Source organism: Manis pentadactyla, chromosome 15 (assembly GCF_030020395.1).
Source record: "Manis pentadactyla isolate mManPen7 chromosome 15, mManPen7.hap1, whole genome shotgun sequence".
NCBI classification, from domain to species: Eukaryota; Metazoa; Chordata; class Mammalia; order Pholidota; family Manidae; genus Manis; species Manis pentadactyla.
The window spans coordinates 3,904,691-3,923,715 of record NC_080033.1 but is presented as its reverse complement, the minus strand read 5'-3'; the positions used below and the strand labels follow the sequence as shown (position 1 = coordinate 3,923,715).

The window sequence follows — 19,025 nt, the reverse complement described above, 5'->3', positions numbered from 1 at the left end:
CAGTTTCCCCCTTCTTGAATAAAGATTTGGACGCCACCAATAGACGTAGAAGGTTAGAAGCTGGGGGAGATTCACATGTGGCGAGAGGCCCCTAAGGCGAGAAGAAGACCTCACTAAAGCAGTGCGCCCTCAGGTCTCTGAGCCTCGATCTCCCCGTCTGTAAAAAGACCGGGATGAATCTTCACAGGATTTCCCATCAACAGCGCTCAAAGTCGGAGGCTAGGACTACAATCCCCAGAAGCTTCCGCGAAGGACGTTGGGTGCCTCCCTGCCTCGCATCCTCTGGGAATTGTAGTCCTGGAGTCTTTAGGGGCGGTGCCCCGGTGTTTCTCCCTCCGTGGGAAACTGCCAGGCCGTTCCAGGCGAAGGTCCTTTCCCCTGACCCTCCCTGGGAAGCCTCTCACCCTGAGAAGAAGGGCGCCCCAATTCTGCACTAGGATCCGAAATCTCGGCCGAGGGCGAGGGAAGCGGCGCTGACACACCGGCCAGGAATGCAGTCGGGTCGCCCTGTCTGGCCGCCGTCCTGCGACTCCTCCCGCCGCCCCACGCGGTGCGGTTCCTGCGGGAAGGGGCGTGGACGCGTCCCCCCATATCTGCGTCCACGTGCCGCTGTTTACAAATGCCCAGGGGCAGGGAAGAGGAGCTGGGCAGGACTTGTACTCCCTTTTCCTTTCTCAGAGCCTTGGAGAATGTCTCCCACGCACTAGACCAAGTCTTCAGGGGCATCTACAGGTCTCTTTTGATCCACAAGCCCCACCCCTTAGCCTGCACGGACCCCTGCATGTCTCGACCGGGAGTCTGGAGGCTCCGCCCCAGGACACACCGGCTCCTCCCCCCGTGTTTCCCGCTCCCCTGGAGTCCAGAAGCCCCGCCCCTGGCTGGTACTTAACTCCCTCGGGAGGAATTACCTACATTCTTCCATTTTTCTACTGCTCCCACTCAAATTCTGAACTTCCTATGCACCTGAACCTCCCTGGAAGGGACTGAACAATGAAAGCACAGCTCTGCCAACCAAGACTCTTACCTGTCTCTTTAAGAATTTCAGACCAATTGAGCTTCCTGTCTCTTTAAGAGTTGGGGTCCTCCCAATGTGGCTGTCCCTTTAAGAAGACGTTGGATCAAATAATGTCTGAGAGGGTGGGGTGATAGCCTCCGGGACCCGGTGAGGCTCTAACTCCCGCCAAGCAGCAAATGGCTGATTTCTGGAGCATATTTTCGGGAAAAAACACTTCTTCTCGGTTGTCTGCTCTGCAGAAGTGGAAATTTCTCCCAATTCTGCTCATAGAGCTAGCGGGTTTGCAGCGACACCCCCGCGCTTCCGTGCCACCTGGGCGCTTCCGGATGAGGCCCCACCCCTTTGGCTCCACGTGGTCGGCGGCGGGGTCGGAGCTGCTGTGGCCACTGGGTCCGTGTGAGGAGTGGGCCCCGGAATGGCGGAGGCCCTGTCCGAGGGTGCGTTGTTTCAGGGGGGGCTGACGCGGTGCAGAGAGTTGGCTGGCGGGAGGAGAGGGAGGCGCCCGGGAGCGTTCGGACGGAAGAAGGGACATCCCCAGAAACAGGACTGCGGAGTGTATCCCAGGGAGACGGGGGACTTCGGACGCAGAGAGGGTACCCTGGGGGTGGGGGGAAAGGGCGCCCCCAGCGGTTGGGCCGGTGGAGATAGAGGCGCCTCTGGAGAACAGGCGGGGAGAGACCGGGTGAAGGGGTCGGGGCGCTCAAGAGGTTGAGACCAATGGACTGCTGCGGGCCTTGGAGGACTGGACCAGCAGGGAAGTGTCAGCAGACGCCCATTTCCCCTTCTGCAGGTGCCGCTCGGTTCTCTTGTCCCCCCAACTTTACCGCGACGCCTCCAGCCCCAGAGCCCACTCGTTTCTCCTTGGAGGTGTTGACGGGCCCGGCAACGGAACTGTGGCTTATCCAGGCCCCTGCAGACTTCGCCCCAGACTGGTGAGTCCCAGGTGGTCCCAGGACACCTCCCGGGAATGTGCCCCACTCCAGTGGCTGAGCTTGGGAGACATTTAGAGGGGTTTTTTCGAGGAACCCAGAAATGCTGCTGCTCAGCTCCTTCCCCCGTTTCACCAAAAATCTACCCAAGCTTCTGCCTTTCCCTTTCTCCTTTCAGCCTAAATGGACGGCTTGTGCCTCTCTCTGGCTCCCAGATTGTGAAGGGCAAGTCGGCAGGCAAGCGGCACCGCTACCGGGTCCTCAGTAACAGTGGCCCCCAGACTGGAGAAGCAACCTTGCTGGCTCCCTCAGCAGAGGCAGGAGGAGGACTCACCTGTGCCCCAGCCCCCCAGGGCCACCTAAGGATCTTTGAGGGTCCCCGAAAATCCTTATCAGGATTATCCTTGCAGCCTGTTCCAGCAAGGCCCCCACCAGAGATCCCCTCTGGCCTGAGGCCTCGCTTCTGTGCCTTTGGTGGCAGCCCACCAGTCACAGGGCCTGGGTCAGCCTGGGCACTGAAGTCACCAGCCTCAGGGAAGAAGAAAAAGAAGAGGCATATGCCCAAGGTATCAGTTCCTCAGGAGGCAGTGAATGGTGGGCATGGTGCCCTGGAACTAGACACAGCTTTGGGGTCCCCAGAGATGGATATGCGGAAGAAGATAAAGCAGGAGCTGCAGGAACTGAAGGTGATGGAGCCAGTGACCACAGAGCCTGCAGCTGAGCTCTGGGAACCTGCCGGCGAGCTGTTCCCATCCACCCCCAAGAAGAGGAAAAAGAAGCCCAAAGAGGCAGAAATGGGGATGCTGGAGCCAGGAGAAAAGCCAGTGAAGCTGGAATTCAAGGTTAAAACCGAGCCTATGGAAGAGACAGCCCTCTCCCCAAACAGGAAAAGGAAGAGGCAGAAGGGGACAGAAGGGAAGGAGCCAGTGGAAGGGATGATGGTTGAGTCTCAGCTGCAGCTGAAAATGGAGCCACAGGAGGAAGCCATCCCACTGCCATCCTTGAAGAAGAAAAAAAGAGAAAAGGGGTACAAAGTGGTGACAGAGCCAGGGACAGAGGCTGCAGAGCCAGGTATGAGACCTCTGGAGCTCCAAGGGGAGACAGTGGTGCCTGAACGGCCACAGGAAGTGGAGCCCCAGGCTGAGGTAGCTCTGGTGTCTGCCAAGAAGAAGAGGAAGAAAGAAAAATGGCAAAACACAATGATGGCACCAGGGACAGAGGTGATGGAGCCTGAGCTGCCAGGTGGCGTTGGGCCACCGGCAGCTCTAGCATCCGCCAAGAAGAAAGAAAGAGGCTGCAAAGCGCCAGCGCCAGCGACTGAGATGATTGACCCACAAAGTGAGATGATGGAGCTTAAGCTGCCAGAGGAGGGTGAGCCTGAGGCCCAGGTGCATCCACCATCCACCAAGAAGAGGAGGAAGCGGGCCCGGGAAAGTGGGGCGCCAGAGACAGCACCCCAGGACGAGATGCCAGAGGTACCCCTGAAGCTAGAGTCTGGGGAGGTGGCTCCCACGGGACAGGAGAAGCAGCAGCAGAAGAAACTGCAGCAGGATTCTGTGTAGTCTCCTTTGGGGACACTGACGGCTGTGCCTGAGACAAGCGGAAGGTGGCCCCGGGGCACCACAAGGCAGGCAGAGGAGCCTCCTCCCACGACCACACCAGCAGGAGTCTGGACTAGAAAAATGCTTTATTAACACACTGCAGGCTTTCCTTCCAGCTGGGGTCATTGGGGCACCTTCAAGAAGGGCTCGTGTAGGACATCAAATAGCCTCCGGGCCTGGGTGGGAGGGAAAAGAACAAGGACCCGGTCATTAAATCAGCCATGTGTTTGACGCAGCCTGAATGAGCTTCTGGCCCTTTTACTCCCAGCTCGGAGGGGGCTCTGGTGGTTAGGGGAGAAGTAGCCCAATCTGAATTCCATCCCAGACACTGTGTGAGGCTGGGCTGGTTCTTACCCTCTCTGGGCCTTGGTTTTCCCCATCTGTAGGGGAAGTATGGTGGACCTTCCCAAACCTTAGAACTTGGGGATCTGAGATCCCACTTATTTGGGGCTCCCTCCTTCCACTGACCCATCAAGCTCATTCTTACCTTCTGGGGCCCCAGGCCCGGGCACAAGGCCAGATCTTCTCGCGACGCAGCTATAAGCTGTTCCAGAGACTGAGGAAGGTGGGAGTAAAGGCTCAGGGGAGGTGAGCTCAGAACTCTGCCCTGCCCGGGCTGATCAGGAGTCTGAGGTGGTCCTGCAAGGAGTTGAGGTCCTGTGGGTGGGGTGGGGGGAGGGGAGGGAAGGATGGAGGCAGGCAGGAAGGTGGAGGGAAATGGGGCTTCTTTGAAATGCTTGTTGGGACAAGGGAATGTTCCATTTTTTTACCCCAAAAGTAGCCAGGAGGGTCTGACTGTCTGTTTTGTTGACAGACTTCACGGTGGTCAAACATTCAGTCACCTGGAAGGGGAGGCAGAGGCAGAGGTGTGTTGGGAGAAGAAAGGAGGACTGAGTGTTGAGGGCAGCGCTGGGTCCCTACCGGGTCCCTAGACTGTCCTGCATGCAGGAGATGCCGAATAAATGCCTGTGGGTTTTCTTGATTGGTTAAAAGATCATCTCAGAGTGATGCCCAGTTAGCTGAGACGGTGTCAGTAAGGGAGAAATGCCGTTTATCTTGAGCTCGTTCTGCCCAGGTGAAGACTAGGCTTGGGAGTCAGGCCCAGGTTCAAAACCAGGCCCCGCTGCTTACTCCCTGGGAGACCCTGGGCAAGGGAATACCTTTCTGGTCCTACTTTCGGGTAAACGGGTGTTCTAACACCACCCACCTTGTGGTGGCTGTGGACATCCACCGTTACTCTATCATTGGAGCCCAGATTTAGCAACTCACTCAGCAGAGGCTCCCTGAGCTCCCACTGAGGGTTGGGTGATGCTGGAGACAAAACAGGGACTGAGGCAGCCTGGGGCTCCCAGTCCACTGCAGGAGACAAATCAGCTCCAGACAGTGGTGACCCAGATAGGTAGGGCTGGGGGAGCCCAGAAGGGCACTTGACCTGGTCTGGGATATGGGAGAACTTCCTGGAGGAGGGGCCATCAGAGCTGAGCTGTGACTGCTGGGATTAGGCAGGTAATGAGGCAGAGGGGAGAGAACTGGCACACAGAGGGGTGAGCTAGGCCTGGGAGATGTAACAGAAGGCGAGGCTAGGGGGCAAACAGGGCTGTCAGACCAAAAAGGCTGGGCCTCAGAGAGCATGGGAAGGCAGCTAGATTTCCCCTGAGGGCCCTGGGGGGGGCCAGGATCTGCTGTGTGGGTGGGAGAGGGGTGACTGGAAGCTGAGGCTGGGAATGTGGCGAAGAGATCTTACTTGAGATCAGAACTGAAGCTCAGGCACCCAGGAGGGAGGGGCGGGGGCCTTACCCGGGACACAAAGTCCTGCTCCAGCTTCTCCATCAGCAGGTCTGCTGGCTTCTGCTCGTAGGCCTTGTAGGTCTCCAGGTATCTCCCGGCCTCCTCGGGGCTGGGGTGAGAGGGGTCATGATTTAGATTCATTTCATTGTGGCAATATAATTGCAGGTGTTAACAATTCCAAACTTTATTACAGAGGAAAATGACCGCGTTCTCAGCCATCCCCTTACCCGCTGGTGGTGACCCCTGCTAGGCACATCTTTACACATCATTCTGGCTAATGGCCAGAGCTTGGGAGCCTGACCAGTTGGATTCAGGCCCCATTTCCCACCTGAGTGACCTGGACCGGTGATTTTTCTCTCTCTGGGCCTCAGTTTCCTCATCTGTAAGGAGGGGTGGGTGGTAGAACTACAACGATTAAATGAGTCCACCCTCTAAGCGTTCAGAATCTCGCATGCCAGTTAGAAGCCTGTTTAAGGAATGTTCGCTGTTCAAGTCGGGAAGTCAGCACCCAGCATTCGCACAGCGTTTGAGCGCGAAAAAAACAAACGCTTTTCCCAATAGCAGGAAGACAACGTCAAGAGGAGGCATTCAGCTTCCACCACCAGGAGAGCTGGCGCTTCTGAAGGGGTTTCATACGGCGCCCTCGAGAGGAAAACTAGGGGCGCTTACTTCTGAATCTTATGTAGCAACTAATATAATTTAGTAATCACCATTAATTTCCACAGAAGGCACTGTTTCTTGACACGTCATCGACTGTTTCAAAAGTAGTTGAAACAACTGAATCATAAAGAAGGTCTGCAGAGTAAATGTGTGCAGAGGAGAGTAACTCAAGTTTATTGGCCCCTGGCAAAGGCTGGCCTGTCTCTTTGGAACTTGAGAATAGGGAATTGAGTTGAAGTAAGTAAAGTATTTGTCTTGAGGCATTTTCTAGGCCATCAAAGTCCAGCTAGCAAGCAATGTTTGTTGATTAAATGACAATTTATGTTCTTGAAAGAAACATTGATTTGTCTAATTCTATTTTTCCCTGTACGATAGGCTTTACCGCATCTCTCACTGCGGAAGGGGCCACTGTTGTTGTTATTAGTTCAGGACTCAAGTTAGCACACTACATCCAGGTCCACAATCGTTCACCTTTGTGCCGTGCAATATGATTGGGACGACTTTCCACATCCACAGATGGAGCTTCACTTCATTTATTTAAAGGTTGCAAAATATTCCATAGTTTAGATGTAAAGACAGGAAATATTTCCATCGTGGGGCCACTGTCCTAACGCTTTATGTTCAGAAGGTTCTGGACTCCCCCGAGAGATCCTATAAGGCAGTTACTGTGTTCCAACCATTATACAGAAGGGGAAACAGACCAGCAGGGTTGAGCCACTTGCCCAAGATCACACAGCTGGCGAAGAGGAGGGGCAACACCCTCAGTGGTCTGTTCCAACCAGCCAGGCTTGTAACGCTGCACTGCACTACTTCCCACAGAATAGAGTAATTTTTACACTTGCTTTTGTTTTAATATATAAGTAATACCTAAGTACATTCTTTCAAATAGTCAAACAGTTTAGAGGTACACACACCGAGGGGAGGGCACAGATTTACAAAGACATTTACCCTTTGGCCTGGAATCCCACTCCTAGAGCTCAGAGCAGGAGCGGGAGGGTGGCTGGCCACAGTGAAAGACAGGAAGCTACCCAAGGGCCCACCGACAGGGCCTACTGACCTGCTCCACCCACACGACGGTATCTGCTGAAAAGGAACGTGGATCCAAGCAGTGGGATTACTCAGCAATACAAAATGAGCTACCGAGTCATGAAAAGGCTGGGAGGAACCTAAAAGCATTATCACTGAGTGAGTGGGGCCAATGTGCAAAGGCTATTGGGAGATAATAGAAAATACTGGCATTTTGTGGTCTCTGACACTGGCTCCTGGTAGGGCTCTTGAAACCCTCATAAATTCCTAGGTGATGAGAGCATTATGAGCATCTTTTGTTCCATGGAGGTGACTCTGTGGGCTCCTGCGTGACTCCTGGATGGGGGCTGATAATCAGAAAGTCCAGGTCATGATTAGGAGCCTGGAATTTTCAGCCCCACCTCCCCAACCTCCAGAGAGGGAAGAGGGGCTGGAAATGGAGTTAATAATTGATCATGCCTGTGTAAGGGAGTCTCCATAAAATCCCAATTGTACGGGGCTGCGAGAGCTTCCAGGCCAGCGCACACATCCACACTGCAAGGGTGACGCACCCCAGCTCCGCAGGGACAGGAGCGCCTGTACTCAGGAGCCTCCCAGGCCTCGCCCTGTGTCTCTCTTCACCTAGCTGTTCACTGTATCCTTTATCATACATAGCCTTCAGTAAACTGATAAACGCAAGTGTTTCCCTAAGTGCTGTGGGTCACTCTAGCAAATTAATGGAACTTGAGAAGGGGTCACTGGCACCTCCAATGGGCTGGGTGCCAAGCAGCTCAGGTGGCAACCTGGCTTGCGATGTGAAGTGTGTGTGGTGTGGCCGTCCTGTGGGACTGAGCCCTTCACCTGTGGGATCTGACGCCATCTCCAGGTAGATAGTGTCAAAATTTATGTAGGACACCCAGCTGGTATTGCAGAATTGCTTGGTATGAGGGGGGAAAAGAAGACAGTGGGGGGCCAGAAGTGAAATGTTTTGTGTGAGTAGTCAAGGAGACTCCCTGGACAAAGAGCCCCAGTGGGGAAGAAGGGCTCTTCCCTGCACACAAGGGTTCTTCTGTTTCAGCTACAGACACCATGACTCCAACCTTATGATATTCTGGAAAAGGCAAAACTCTGGGGACAGTAAAAAGATCAGTGGCTGCCAGGAGTTAGAGGGAGGGAGGGAAGAATTCTGCAGGGCAGAGAAATGATTCTGTATAATACAGTAATTATGGACACGCCATGCCTCCCTTTTTGTCAAGCCCCATAGAATGTACAACACAAAAAGTGAACCCTAATGTAAACTATGGACTTCAGTTAATAATAGTAATAATCATATATCAATATTGGTTCATCAGCTGTAACAAATGTACCACACTAATTAGTGCAAGACAGGAATAACACGAGGAACTATGCAGGGGATGAAGGGGTATGTGGGAACTCTCTGTACTTTTCCACCAATTTTTCTATAAACTTAAAACCCCCCCAAAAAAAACCCTTAAAGCTCTAAAAAAACGTCTGTTAAATTTTTCTTAAATGGAGACACTATACTGGAATTCTACATAACTATAAAAAAAGATGGGGGCTGCTCTCTATACTGGTAAAAAATTTACAGAAGTAAAAATTTACTCCCTTCCTGGTAAGTTATATGATTAATAATATTTTCCGGTGTTTTGGGAACCTGCCTTACATTATTTTCAACAACGCAAGGCACCAAACAGTATATACAATATGCTTACTTCTAAGAAAGGAAGAAAAATTAGATGTTTTCACATACACTGGGCTTTATAAAAACATTGGGAGGCAACAAAAAAACAACAGTAGTTGGGGGAGCGGAGCTGGAGAGAAGGGGTACAAGAGAGACTTCTCGGTGCATATGTTGCTGTCTACCTTCAGTCGAAAATCCACATATAATTTTGGACTCCCCCAAAAATGTAACTACCAACAGCCTACTGTTGACCAGAAGCCCCACCAGTAACATAAACAGTTAACATATTTTTTTGTATGTTATATGTACTACATATTGTACTCTTACGTTAAAGAAAACTAGAGAAAAAAAATGCTTTTTCAAATTGTCACAAGTCTCAACAAAAATCTACTATTACATGTAAATATGTTAAATGTACTTATAAAATACATACTAAATATAAAAATCTGCATGTAAGTGGACCTGCACAGTTCAAACCTGTTGTTCCAGGGCCGTTTTTATATTCTGATTTTTGAACTACAGAACATGTTACTTCTTCTTCAATGAAACCATTTTATATTCAGAAGAAAAACAGAAGCACAGAGAGTAAAAGTCCCCCCCTCTCGGTGCCTACTCCTCATACCCACCCCAGAGGTCAACGTTTCCTGGAGCCTGGAGCCCATGCACACCCCACGCGGTTGATCCAGGTACTATCTGTTCTAAACACATTCGTTTTCCTTCCTTTTACATATAAATAAACATAGGCTGCTGTTTAGTTCTGCAACTTACTGGTTCTCCGGAATCCACGCTGCAGTGACAGCCCACGGCTTGGGGGATTTGCTTATACAAGCAGAGAAAATCGAAAAGGAGAAATTCCCTTCCGTGTCAAAGACCAGTGCCTATTTTCTGTTTTACTGGCCAATCAAGTCTCCCCTCCCAGCCAAACATGCAGGTATCCACTTCATATGAACTATCCTGACTTTCCACCAAATCAATGGGTGAAAACTGACACGTCCTTTTTTAAAACTGTACTTTTTTCTGATAAGCTATATGCTCAACAATTTTTTCAGACATTTTTGGCAACCTGCATGAGAATTTTTAAATTGGACTATCTTTTTCTTACTGACTTGTAGGAGGTTCTTAATATGTATAAATACATAATGTATATGTTTAAATAAATTCAAATGAATATAAGCATTGAAATATATTTGTACTGTATAATTTCTATATATACAAATTAGGGATCGTAAATCTTTGTTAAACATATAGCAAGTGCTTTTCTTTCTTAGTTTTGTCACTTGTCTTTAACTTTATTTACAGTATCTTAGCATCCAGAGGTTTTAAAATTTTAATTTTCTCAGTGGCTTCTGGGTGTTGGGTCTTGCTTTAGAAGACTTCCTATCCCAAGATTATAAAAAATAGTCTCCCATAAGATTCCTTGGAACACTTTTACTGTTTTTCTTTATATGTTTATCATTTTGTAATACTTTTTACAGTGTGAGGAAGGGATGTCTTTTTTTCCAATTAGAGAGCCCATCTAACCGTCCTTAGAAACCTAGACATGGGATTAATTATTCAGCCAGACTTTATGTCAAACACATAAGTGCCTAGGTTCTGGGAATTTGATCTACATCACCTGCTTTTGTGCCTACGACCCTACAAGAGGATAGTAAAACCCCATTTTATGGAAGAAGAAATTGAGAGCCCAGGGAGAGGCAGTACCTGGACCAGGCTCACAGAGGGAGTTCACGGAAGGAGGAGGGGAAGGCTGGAAAGTGGGGAGGAGGTGGGGAGGTGACACCCAGGATAGAGCCGACCTGGGCAGGGAGCCTCGATCTCACCTCCAGGCAAGGACTAGGGTGCAGTCAGCCAGGATGCACATCTTGGCCAGCTCCTTGAGGGCCTGCTGAGGATCTTTCTGGGTGAAGAAGAAAATCAGAATGAGAGATCTGGAAGAAAGCAAGGATGTAGCTTAGGATGCCAAGAGCCTTCCACTCAGCTGACACTCCGTAAGCTCCGACTGAGTGCCTGGCCTGTGCTGGGTAATATCGAGACCCAGCAATAACCCAGACAGCCCAGGCTCTGCCCTCTGGGGCTCACAGTCTGATGAGAGGGACAGACCTGTCCCCAGACAGTGATGACCCAGAGTGGCCAGGGCTGCAGCGGGGGAGGCTGAGGAACATCTGACCTGTCTGGGGGATCAGGGAAAGCTTCCTGGAGGAGGAGACATCTGAGCTGAGACCTGAAGGAGGTTGAGGAGTGAAGGAGCCAAAGGGGAGCAGAAAAGGCAATTCCAGACATCAGGAACAGCATGTGCAAAGGATGGGAGGGGAAAGAAGACTTGAGGGATTGCAGCTGACTCAATATCAGGAGGATGTAAAAGAAAATAAGACCACATGGAGGCTTAGAAATGAACTCAGAGGGTTGGGCAGGGCCTCATAGGCCACGGAGAGCACTGAGGAGCCACGGAGGCGTTTGGGCATCAGAACTGTGCTTTAGAAGACTTTTCTGGCTGCAGTAGGATGGGAGTGTCCTACTAGACAGAGTTCATGAGATAAGGCAAGAGGGTGGAGCAGGGGACAAGGGGGAGTGGAGGGGGCCTGGATTGGGGCTGAGCTGTGAGAGAAGAGAAAACAGACTCAAGTAATATTAGGTGGCCGAGGGCTGGGATTAGTCGCGAAGGAGGTGTGGAGAAGGTGGAGATGGATAAAATCTTGCCCTCCCACCTCCTTGCCAACACTGGGGGTCAATCTCAGATGTGAAAAATGGTTCCTCACTGAGGTTCAATTTGCATTTCTCCTTGGAAGGCATTCAACAGTCCCCTTGGCTAATGCAAGGCTAATGCTCCCCATTTCACAGATGGGGACACTGAAGCTGGCGGGGAAGTGATCCCTGCTTACCACGTCCACCTGGACAAGCAGGACCCGCAGGGCGAAGCTCTTCCCCAGGCTCTGCAGCCGCTCATGGATGTAATCTGGGTGGAGGTTGTGGTAGCGGAGGCTGGGGGGCAGGGGAGAGGCAGGGATTGAGAGGCCTCCGTCTCCCCAGGAGCCCAGGAGCCCTTCTTCACTCTCATCGGGACGCAGAGGGCTTGGGAGGCACAGAGGATAGCCTGGCCAGGACCTGAGGCTCAGAGAACTTAAGAGACTTGCCCAAGTTCATCCTTAAAGGAAGGGGCACAGCAGGGATTGGCAGCGACTGCTGCCTGGCTCTGGCTCTGGGACGGTGGACCCCAGGTTCTTCACTGAGGAGGGGAGACTTGGGCTTCTGGTGCAGAACAGGAGGCCAGCGCTCTAGGGTGTGTTCTGGGGGACGCTGCACAGCGGGGCTTGGGAAGCGGGGCCCATCCCTAGGCCTGTCGGTTTTGGCCTCAGAGGGAAGGGTAGAGTGGCTTCTGCACCCGGGGAAATAGGAGACACCTCTGCCCAGCAGCCACCAGCTCTCATACCCTGCAGGGAGGGCAGGCACTTAGAAGTTTCACTTCCCCCATCTGGCTCTGTCTAGGCAAGGGCCCCAAGAGTGCAGAAGGAATTTATTTAAATGGGCTGGAGATAAAAAGAAATCCTGGCTTTTGTCACCCCCAGCCCTGAATGTCTGGGACACAAGTCACCCAGGCCCCAGCTCAGCCTGACCTGGGAGTCCAGGCTCCCAGCGTCTCCTCCCTCATACCCAGGGGCTGGGTGCTCGGGACACCTCCAGACCCAGACCTCTTCCTCCCACTAGGAGGTGCAGCCAGGCCATGCCAGAGGTCTCCTGCTGCATGGCCCAGAAAGCTTCCCAGGCCTGCCTTGAGGGGGGCCGGCCGCCAGAGCTCACCTGAGGAAGAGCGCACAGGTGCTCTGGCCCAGCACGTAGTCAGGGAGAACATCACCAAATTCCCAGGGCACGTTGCGCACAAACTTCAGCACAGGATTGCCCCTCTGGGGATGAAGTTAGGGCTGAAGCCATTAACAGGAACTCGGAGGCCCCTGCCGCCCCAGGGCCACCCTCCTCTGACCTCTCTCAGTGCCTCCCTGCCCTCCTCCTGCCTCACACCTGGGCCTTCTGCAGGCAGCTTCGCTCTGCTCTCCTCCCCAGCCTCCTCCTCAGCCTGGAAGGTCCTGGGCGCTCCAGCTCCGTCCCAGGCCCCTTCCCACTGGCCCGGAATAACTAAAGGGTCCGTGGGTGTGTCTCCAGCTCAGCCTCTCACCCCACCCCACAGAGGCCCTGGGTGTCCTTTGGTCCACCAGACACCTCCCCTGGGACACACTTAAGGCTTCCCAACTGCCTTCAGCACTGGCCCCCACACTGCTCCTCCTCCTGGCCCCAGCTCAGGTTCGGCCTCACCACCCAGAGACTGGGGGTGCACACTCCCTCACCCCCTGGTCCTCCACAGGGGATGCCTGCCATCTAAGCGTCTTCCATGAGTGTCTCCCTCTCCACTGCCATAGCCCCAGGCCCCTACCCCACCTCCGCCTGGTCTCCTGTGCCAGTGGTGTTCCCTCCTGGCCACCCTCCAAACAGTAACCAGAGGGCTCTTCCTAAAGCACAAACCTGTCCCCTCTCCTGATGTAAACCCAGTGCCTGTGGGGGGAAGCTTCACCATGGTCTGTGACCCTCCACAAGTCAGGTTCCCCCCAGCCTGGTGTCTGTTCTGCAGCCTCATTTCTTTCACCCTCTATGTTGAACAGACCCTGTAGCCCAAGACCAAAATTCTCTGAGCAAGTCAAGCTCTAATCCAGCCAATAAGTATTTATTGAGCACCTACTGTGTGTCTAGGCGCTGGAGACACAGAAGTGATCAAGGCAGACAAAAATCCCTTACCCCATGGGGGACACAGACATTAAACAAAATCTCAGGAATGAGTATGTCATCACCAAGTGAAGTGGAATTTGGTTCTAGTAAGACGGTGGGACCTGCTCTCATAACGGGATGTGGGTTGGTCAGAGCAGCTGAGGCAGGAAGGGTTTGCAGGGGTCCCAAGTCCCACAGGCCCTGGGCCATCTGACCTGGGCTCCAGGGAGCCAAGGAAGGACTTTGAGCAAAGGAGGGGCAGGATGCTACTTTAATTTTTTTTTTTTTTTCCAACAAGAAAAAGGTGCTTTATTGCCAGGGTGGAGTGTTTGGGATGTTTTTGTTTTGTTTTGTTTGTTTGTTTGTTTTGAGAGGGCATCTCTCATATTTACTGATCAAATGGTTGTTAACAACAATAAAATTCTGTATAGGGGACTCAATGCACAATCATGAATCAATCCCAAGCCTAATTTTCAACAGTCTCCAATCTTCTGAAGCATAAAGAACAAGTTCTTACATGGTGAGCGAGTCCTTACATAGTGAATAAGTTCTTACATGGTGAACAGTGCAAGGGCAGCCATATCACAGAAACTTTCGGTTTTGATCACGCATCATGAACTATAAACAATCAAGTCAGATATGATTATTCATTTGATTTTTATACTTGATTTATATGTGGATCCCACATTTCTCCCTTATTTATTTATTTTTTTTAGTAAAATGCTGAAGTGGTAGGTAGATGCAAGATAAGGGTAGAAAACATAATTTAGTGCTGTTACTTTAATTTTTAAAGGACTCTTTTGTCCACTTCGCACCCACTAGAATGGCCAGAATCATAAAGACAGATGATGACAGGTGGTGAGGATATACAGAAATTGTACCTTCACGTACTGCTGGTGGGATTGTAAGATGATGCAGCATTTTAGAAAACAGTGTGGGGGTTCCTGCAAAAGTTTAACATGGAATTGCCATATGACCCAGCAAATTCACTGTGAGGTACATACCCAAAAGCGAAAGCATATATGTACACAAAAACCTGTCCACAGACGCTCACAGCAGCGTTTTCACAGTGACCCAAAAGTACAAACAAAAAATGTGGCACATCCGCCCAGCAGAATAACTATTCAGCAATGAAGCAGCGAGAGATGCTACAATGCGGAGAAGCCGAGAAGGCACCTTGCTGAGTGAAAAACAGCCACACGCCAGCGGATAAGACATTTGATTTGTTCCCACTTAGCGGTACTGTGAATAATGCTGCTGTGATCACATGTGTATTGGATTTTGTGTGGACGTATATTTTCCTTTTTCTTGGATGGACACCTAGGAGTGGACTTGCTAGGGCATATGGCAACTGCTTAAACGTTTGAAGAACTGCCAGACCATTTTCCAAAAGGGCTGTAACCATTTCCCTTCCCACCAGCGGGGTAGGACGGTTCCCATTCATTCAGAGCCTTGAACGCCTTGTGCTGTCTGTGCCTTGGAATCCAGCCATTCTAGCCAGGTGGGAAGTAGTGTCTCATTGTGTTGTGATTTTTTTTTTTTTTTTTTGCATTGTGGTTTTGATTTGCCTTTTCCTGATATCTAACGATCCTGAGGATCTTTTCCCATTCTTGGGTCCTGTTCTTAGCTTTGTATACTGCGGCTCCTCCCAGCTCCGTCGATGGCAGAGACCCTATCAGTTTCCTTCTCCTCTACTGCCAGAGCCTAGGCCACCACCTGACAACCTCTGACCATAAAACGAAACCCCATTTTAAAGGCACAGATGGGCTAAGCCACTTGCCCAAGATCATGCCGCTACTGTGTGGCAGAGCAGAATTTGAACTCTGGCCTGTGTTCAATAGTTTTCAAATGAATGAACAGACCTGGGGCCAGGAAACTGAACTGCACTAACACAGGCATACCCTCAGCAAGAAGAGTCAGGGTGTCACGGACTAAGTGTCTGTGTCCCCCGAAAATTCACATGCCGAAATCCGAATCCCTAATGGTTTTAGCTGGTGAGGGGAGGTGATAAGGTCATGAGATCAAAGCCTCGTGAATGGGATTAGTGCCCTCATAAAAGAGACCCCAGAGAGCTCCCCTGCCCCTTCCTTCACTATAAGGACACAGCGAGAAGACAGTGGTTTATGATCCTCCCTAACACCCAATCTGCTGGAGCTTTGATCTTGGATTTCCCAGCGTCCAGAACTGTAAGAACGGAATGTTTGTTGTTTAAGTGCCCCAGTCCATGGTATTTTTGTTATAACAAAATAAAAAGACAGGGACACCCCTCAGCCCACACAGGTTGACTGGATGAGTGTAAGAACATCACAGCCAAGAACACAGCTGGAACTCAGACTTCCTTCGGCTGCCCACTGGAAAGCCATCCCCATAACCACATCTCCCACCAGAAACCTCAAAGCCTCCTCACCTGCCGGGGGCTCACAATGATGCTGTTGGATTTTGCCCCCGGTTTGGGGGCTTGGTGGGGGGTCTCTCCTGCCAGGGGTTCTCGGCCCGACGGATGCGTGGCTCCAGCCCCTCCTGGAGGTCCGGAGATGGCATACTCAGCATAGGTCTGAGGCACTGTCTGAGGGCAGGTCTCCCTGGTAGGAAGGCTCCGTGTGGATTTGAATAAAGGTTTTGCCTGTGGGGAGAGAAGGGTGAGGTGGGGGATCAAAATCTGAACCCAGCCGCTTCTACCCCACTCCTCGGCTGCTACCCTGGTCCCAGCCACCATCCTCTCTCCCTTGGGCCACTGTAGTCACCTCACCATCTCTCTGCCTACGCTCTTACCCCTGGTCTGTCCCACATTGTCACACCATGTCCCTCCTCTGCTCAGAGCCCTTAGGTGGCTCCTGCCATAGAGCAAAAGCTGAAGCTGTCACCACAGCCCTAGAGGCTCTAGGCCTGTCCCCACCTCCTTGCCTCAGGGACCTTTCCTCCTATTTCTCCCCCTTTCCTTTCTCTATCAGCCCCACTGGCCTTTTTGCTGCTCTCACACTTCTCAGGCTCTTTCTGATCACAGGGCCTTTGTACTGTCTGTTCCCTCTCCCCACAATAGCTCATTCCCTCACCTCCTTCACGTAGCTGCCAAGATGTCACCTCCTCAGAGAAGCAGTCCCTCAATCATCCTACCTAAGGTAGTGCCTCACCCCATCACACCCTATCTATATCCTCAGCCCAGTTTCTTTCTCTTCATTAGCACATAGGTAGCAGCCAGGACTCAGTGCCAGCCAACTGTTTTCCTGCAGAAATGAGATCTCAGTGTTGCCAGATCCTTCTATTTGCCAAAAGATGTCAAAAACGCACTTCTTTTTCAAATTGCAAAACCTTCCAATTCTAAAGTGTTAGCAATAAATTCATGCCTTGCAAAACCAGGGTGCTGGCTGCACAAAAGACACTCGCTGGTGGCCAGTTTGTGGCCTCTGCCCTGATCCTCTCTTAGAACCACCAAGACATGTAAGGATAGGGAAACAGACCTGAAGAAGAGGAAAGGAGTGTTCTCTCTCCCAAAGCGACCCAGGCCCCAACACTTCCTAACCCACACGGTCCCTTCCCGACAAAACCTCGCGGATGGTTCCACCCATCTCCTTGTCCTACCCCGGGAGGAGGGACCTCATCTTCGTCCAATGGTATGTGGAATTTCTTTCTTGCGGGTGGCCCAGCGGGCTGCCGCACTCTCTCTGCGTCCATCCCAAGGTTCTTCTGGAGCCTGAAAATGAAGACGCGGCGGCAGGAGCGAGGGAGACCTCAGCGTCTGCATTCCCGCCCCCGCAGCACGAAGCCCCGCACACAGTCACACCCCCTCCCAAAAAAACCCAGGCCTCCGTAGCATCAGGCTCCAAACACCCAATTCCTCCCCCTTTGGCTCGCCCCGCCCCTTACCTGTTCTCACCTTCCCCCTCAGGCCCCTTGTTCTAATTCGCCCCGCCCTCACTGTTCCCCACCACCGTTTGCCCCGCCCTACCACCCATCTGTTCTCCCCGTGCAGCAGTGGCACCCGATGCCCTCCCCTTGCTCCATCTCGTCCATCGCTCAGACACTGCAGTGATTGATTGGCTTCCCCGGCTGCCAGTCGCCACTGGTGGTCTCCACCCCCGACCCCTCTCGCACCTCCGAGTCCCAGCACTCCGGGAGAAACACTGGAGAGGGATCGAGGAGTCCTACCGCCCGCGCGGCCAGCGAGGCCCCGGGCAAACCTTACTTCCTGCCTCTCTAGCCCTCGAGTCCGCCCCCACCGTTCCCCAGAGGAGTAGAGCATCGAGAGGGGCGGGCTCGCGCAGCTCTCTATGGTCTTGGAGGACTGCCGAGGTATGGGTTGTAGAGAACCGTCGGTCTACCGGCCTGAGCTCCTCTGGCTGCCAAGATATTGAACAGCAGTTCTTTTACTGACCTCCTCGTGTGCATCGCCCCCGGACAGGATCCAGTGAAGAAGAAATGGTGGGCGATCAAACTAAGTCCCTTCTCTCAGTACAAACTTGGGTTTGAATACCAGTTCTGCCATTGACTTGGCGTCGGTTTCCTCATTCATTCATTCATTCGGTCGTTCATTTGTTCATTTATTCCACACACATTCCTCTTGAGCCTCCTCCGTTCCCGGCCCTGTGCGGTGCAGTGCTAGTGACACAGAGGTGACCGATGTTAACGATAGCCCTATGATGCCCTCCTGGAGCTCACAGACCACTGGGAGAGACAGACCCCTTCCCAAACAGTGACGACCCAGAGTGGGCAGGACTGGAATAAGAGACCCCAGAGGGTAAAGAAAGGTATTGAGGGAGAGGGCACCTTACGCAGCCCGAGGGTTAGGAAGGGCTTCTTTGGAGGAAGGGACATCTGAGCAGAGACCTGGTTGATACGTTAGTATTAGTCATTTCCTGAAAGGATAGTATCACGCTGTTCTAACTTGCAACTCTCTGATTACTAAGGAGAGAGAACATTTTTTTACGAGTTTATTGGTCTTATATAGTTTGTCTTCGGGGAATTGCTTGCTCATATCCTTTGTCCATTTTTAAAATGGGATTATATGCCTTTTTTATTAATATTAATTTGTAAGAGTACTTTACAGATTAGGATTCTACTTCTTAGTCAGTTATATATATTCCAAATAGTTCCTCCTGATTTATACTTTGTATTTTAATTTTACATCACACAGAAGTTCTCAGTGTTTATTCACACCTATTTACCAATCTATTCTGTCCTGACTTGCTTTTAGGTGTGTTGTTTAAGAGGCCTACCACAACCTCAAGGTGATAAATATATTCCATCATTATGTTTATACTTCCCAAGTCTTTATTTTGTTTGTCTTTAATACATACGAAGCTTATTTTTGAAAATGCATTAAGGTAGGAATTTATGATGGATGTAGCCAGTTGTCTAAATACCATTTATTTTCAACTTTCCCCAGTTTTGATATTTATCCTTATCATGTACCAAATTCCCATATATACAAAAGTCTATCTTGGACATTGCTATTGTGTGTCATTGATCTCTGTGTCTGTTCCATGCTTCTATGCCATATTGTTTATTTTATTTTTATATGTCTTGATTGCACATCAGGCAAGTCCCTCCTTTGTTCAGTTTCCAATCTCTTTACC

General features: G+C 51.2%; 2 protein-coding genes across 9 annotated transcripts; one reads left to right on the top strand and one right to left on the bottom strand.

Moving 5' to 3' along the window:
- Positions 1–1,320: 1,320 nt before the first annotated feature.
- POLR1G (RNA polymerase I subunit G) lies at positions 1,321–3,790 on the top strand. The gene is made up of 3 exons (XM_036886021.2): positions 1,321–1,452; positions 1,806–1,947; positions 2,123–3,790. Exons 1-3 carry the CDS (start codon positions 1,431–1,433, stop codon positions 3,504–3,506), a joined length of 1,548 nt encoding a protein of 515 aa, XP_036741916.2. The 5' UTR covers positions 1,321–1,430; the 3' UTR covers positions 3,507–3,790.
- ERCC1 (ERCC excision repair 1, endonuclease non-catalytic subunit) lies at positions 3,613–18,031 on the bottom strand. 8 transcript variants are annotated; one of them, XM_036886029.2, is made up of 11 exons: positions 17,032–17,268; positions 16,506–16,676; positions 16,225–16,286; positions 15,860–16,075; positions 12,496–12,599; positions 11,580–11,679; positions 10,521–10,597; positions 5,343–5,442; positions 4,316–4,387; positions 4,033–4,101; positions 3,613–3,721 (listed from the first exon to the last, which is right to left on the bottom strand). In XM_036886029.2, exons 3-11 carry the CDS (start codon positions 16,240–16,242, stop codon positions 3,668–3,670), a joined length of 810 nt encoding a protein of 269 aa, XP_036741924.2. In that variant the 5' UTR covers positions 16,243–16,286; positions 16,506–16,676; positions 17,032–17,268; the 3' UTR covers positions 3,613–3,667. The 8 variants fall into 8 exon arrangements, 6 of the variants coding, with proteins under 6 accessions (XP_036741924.2, XP_057349203.1, XP_036741920.2 ...); XR_008994133.1 differs by lacking the exons at positions 16,225–16,286; positions 16,506–16,676 and adding an exon at positions 17,399–17,538 and having other exon boundaries at positions 4,033–4,202; positions 17,032–17,143; XR_008994134.1 differs by lacking the exons at positions 16,225–16,286; positions 16,506–16,676 and adding an exon at positions 17,399–17,538 and having other exon boundaries at positions 4,033–4,184; positions 17,032–17,143.
- Positions 18,032–19,025: the final 994 nt, after the last annotated feature.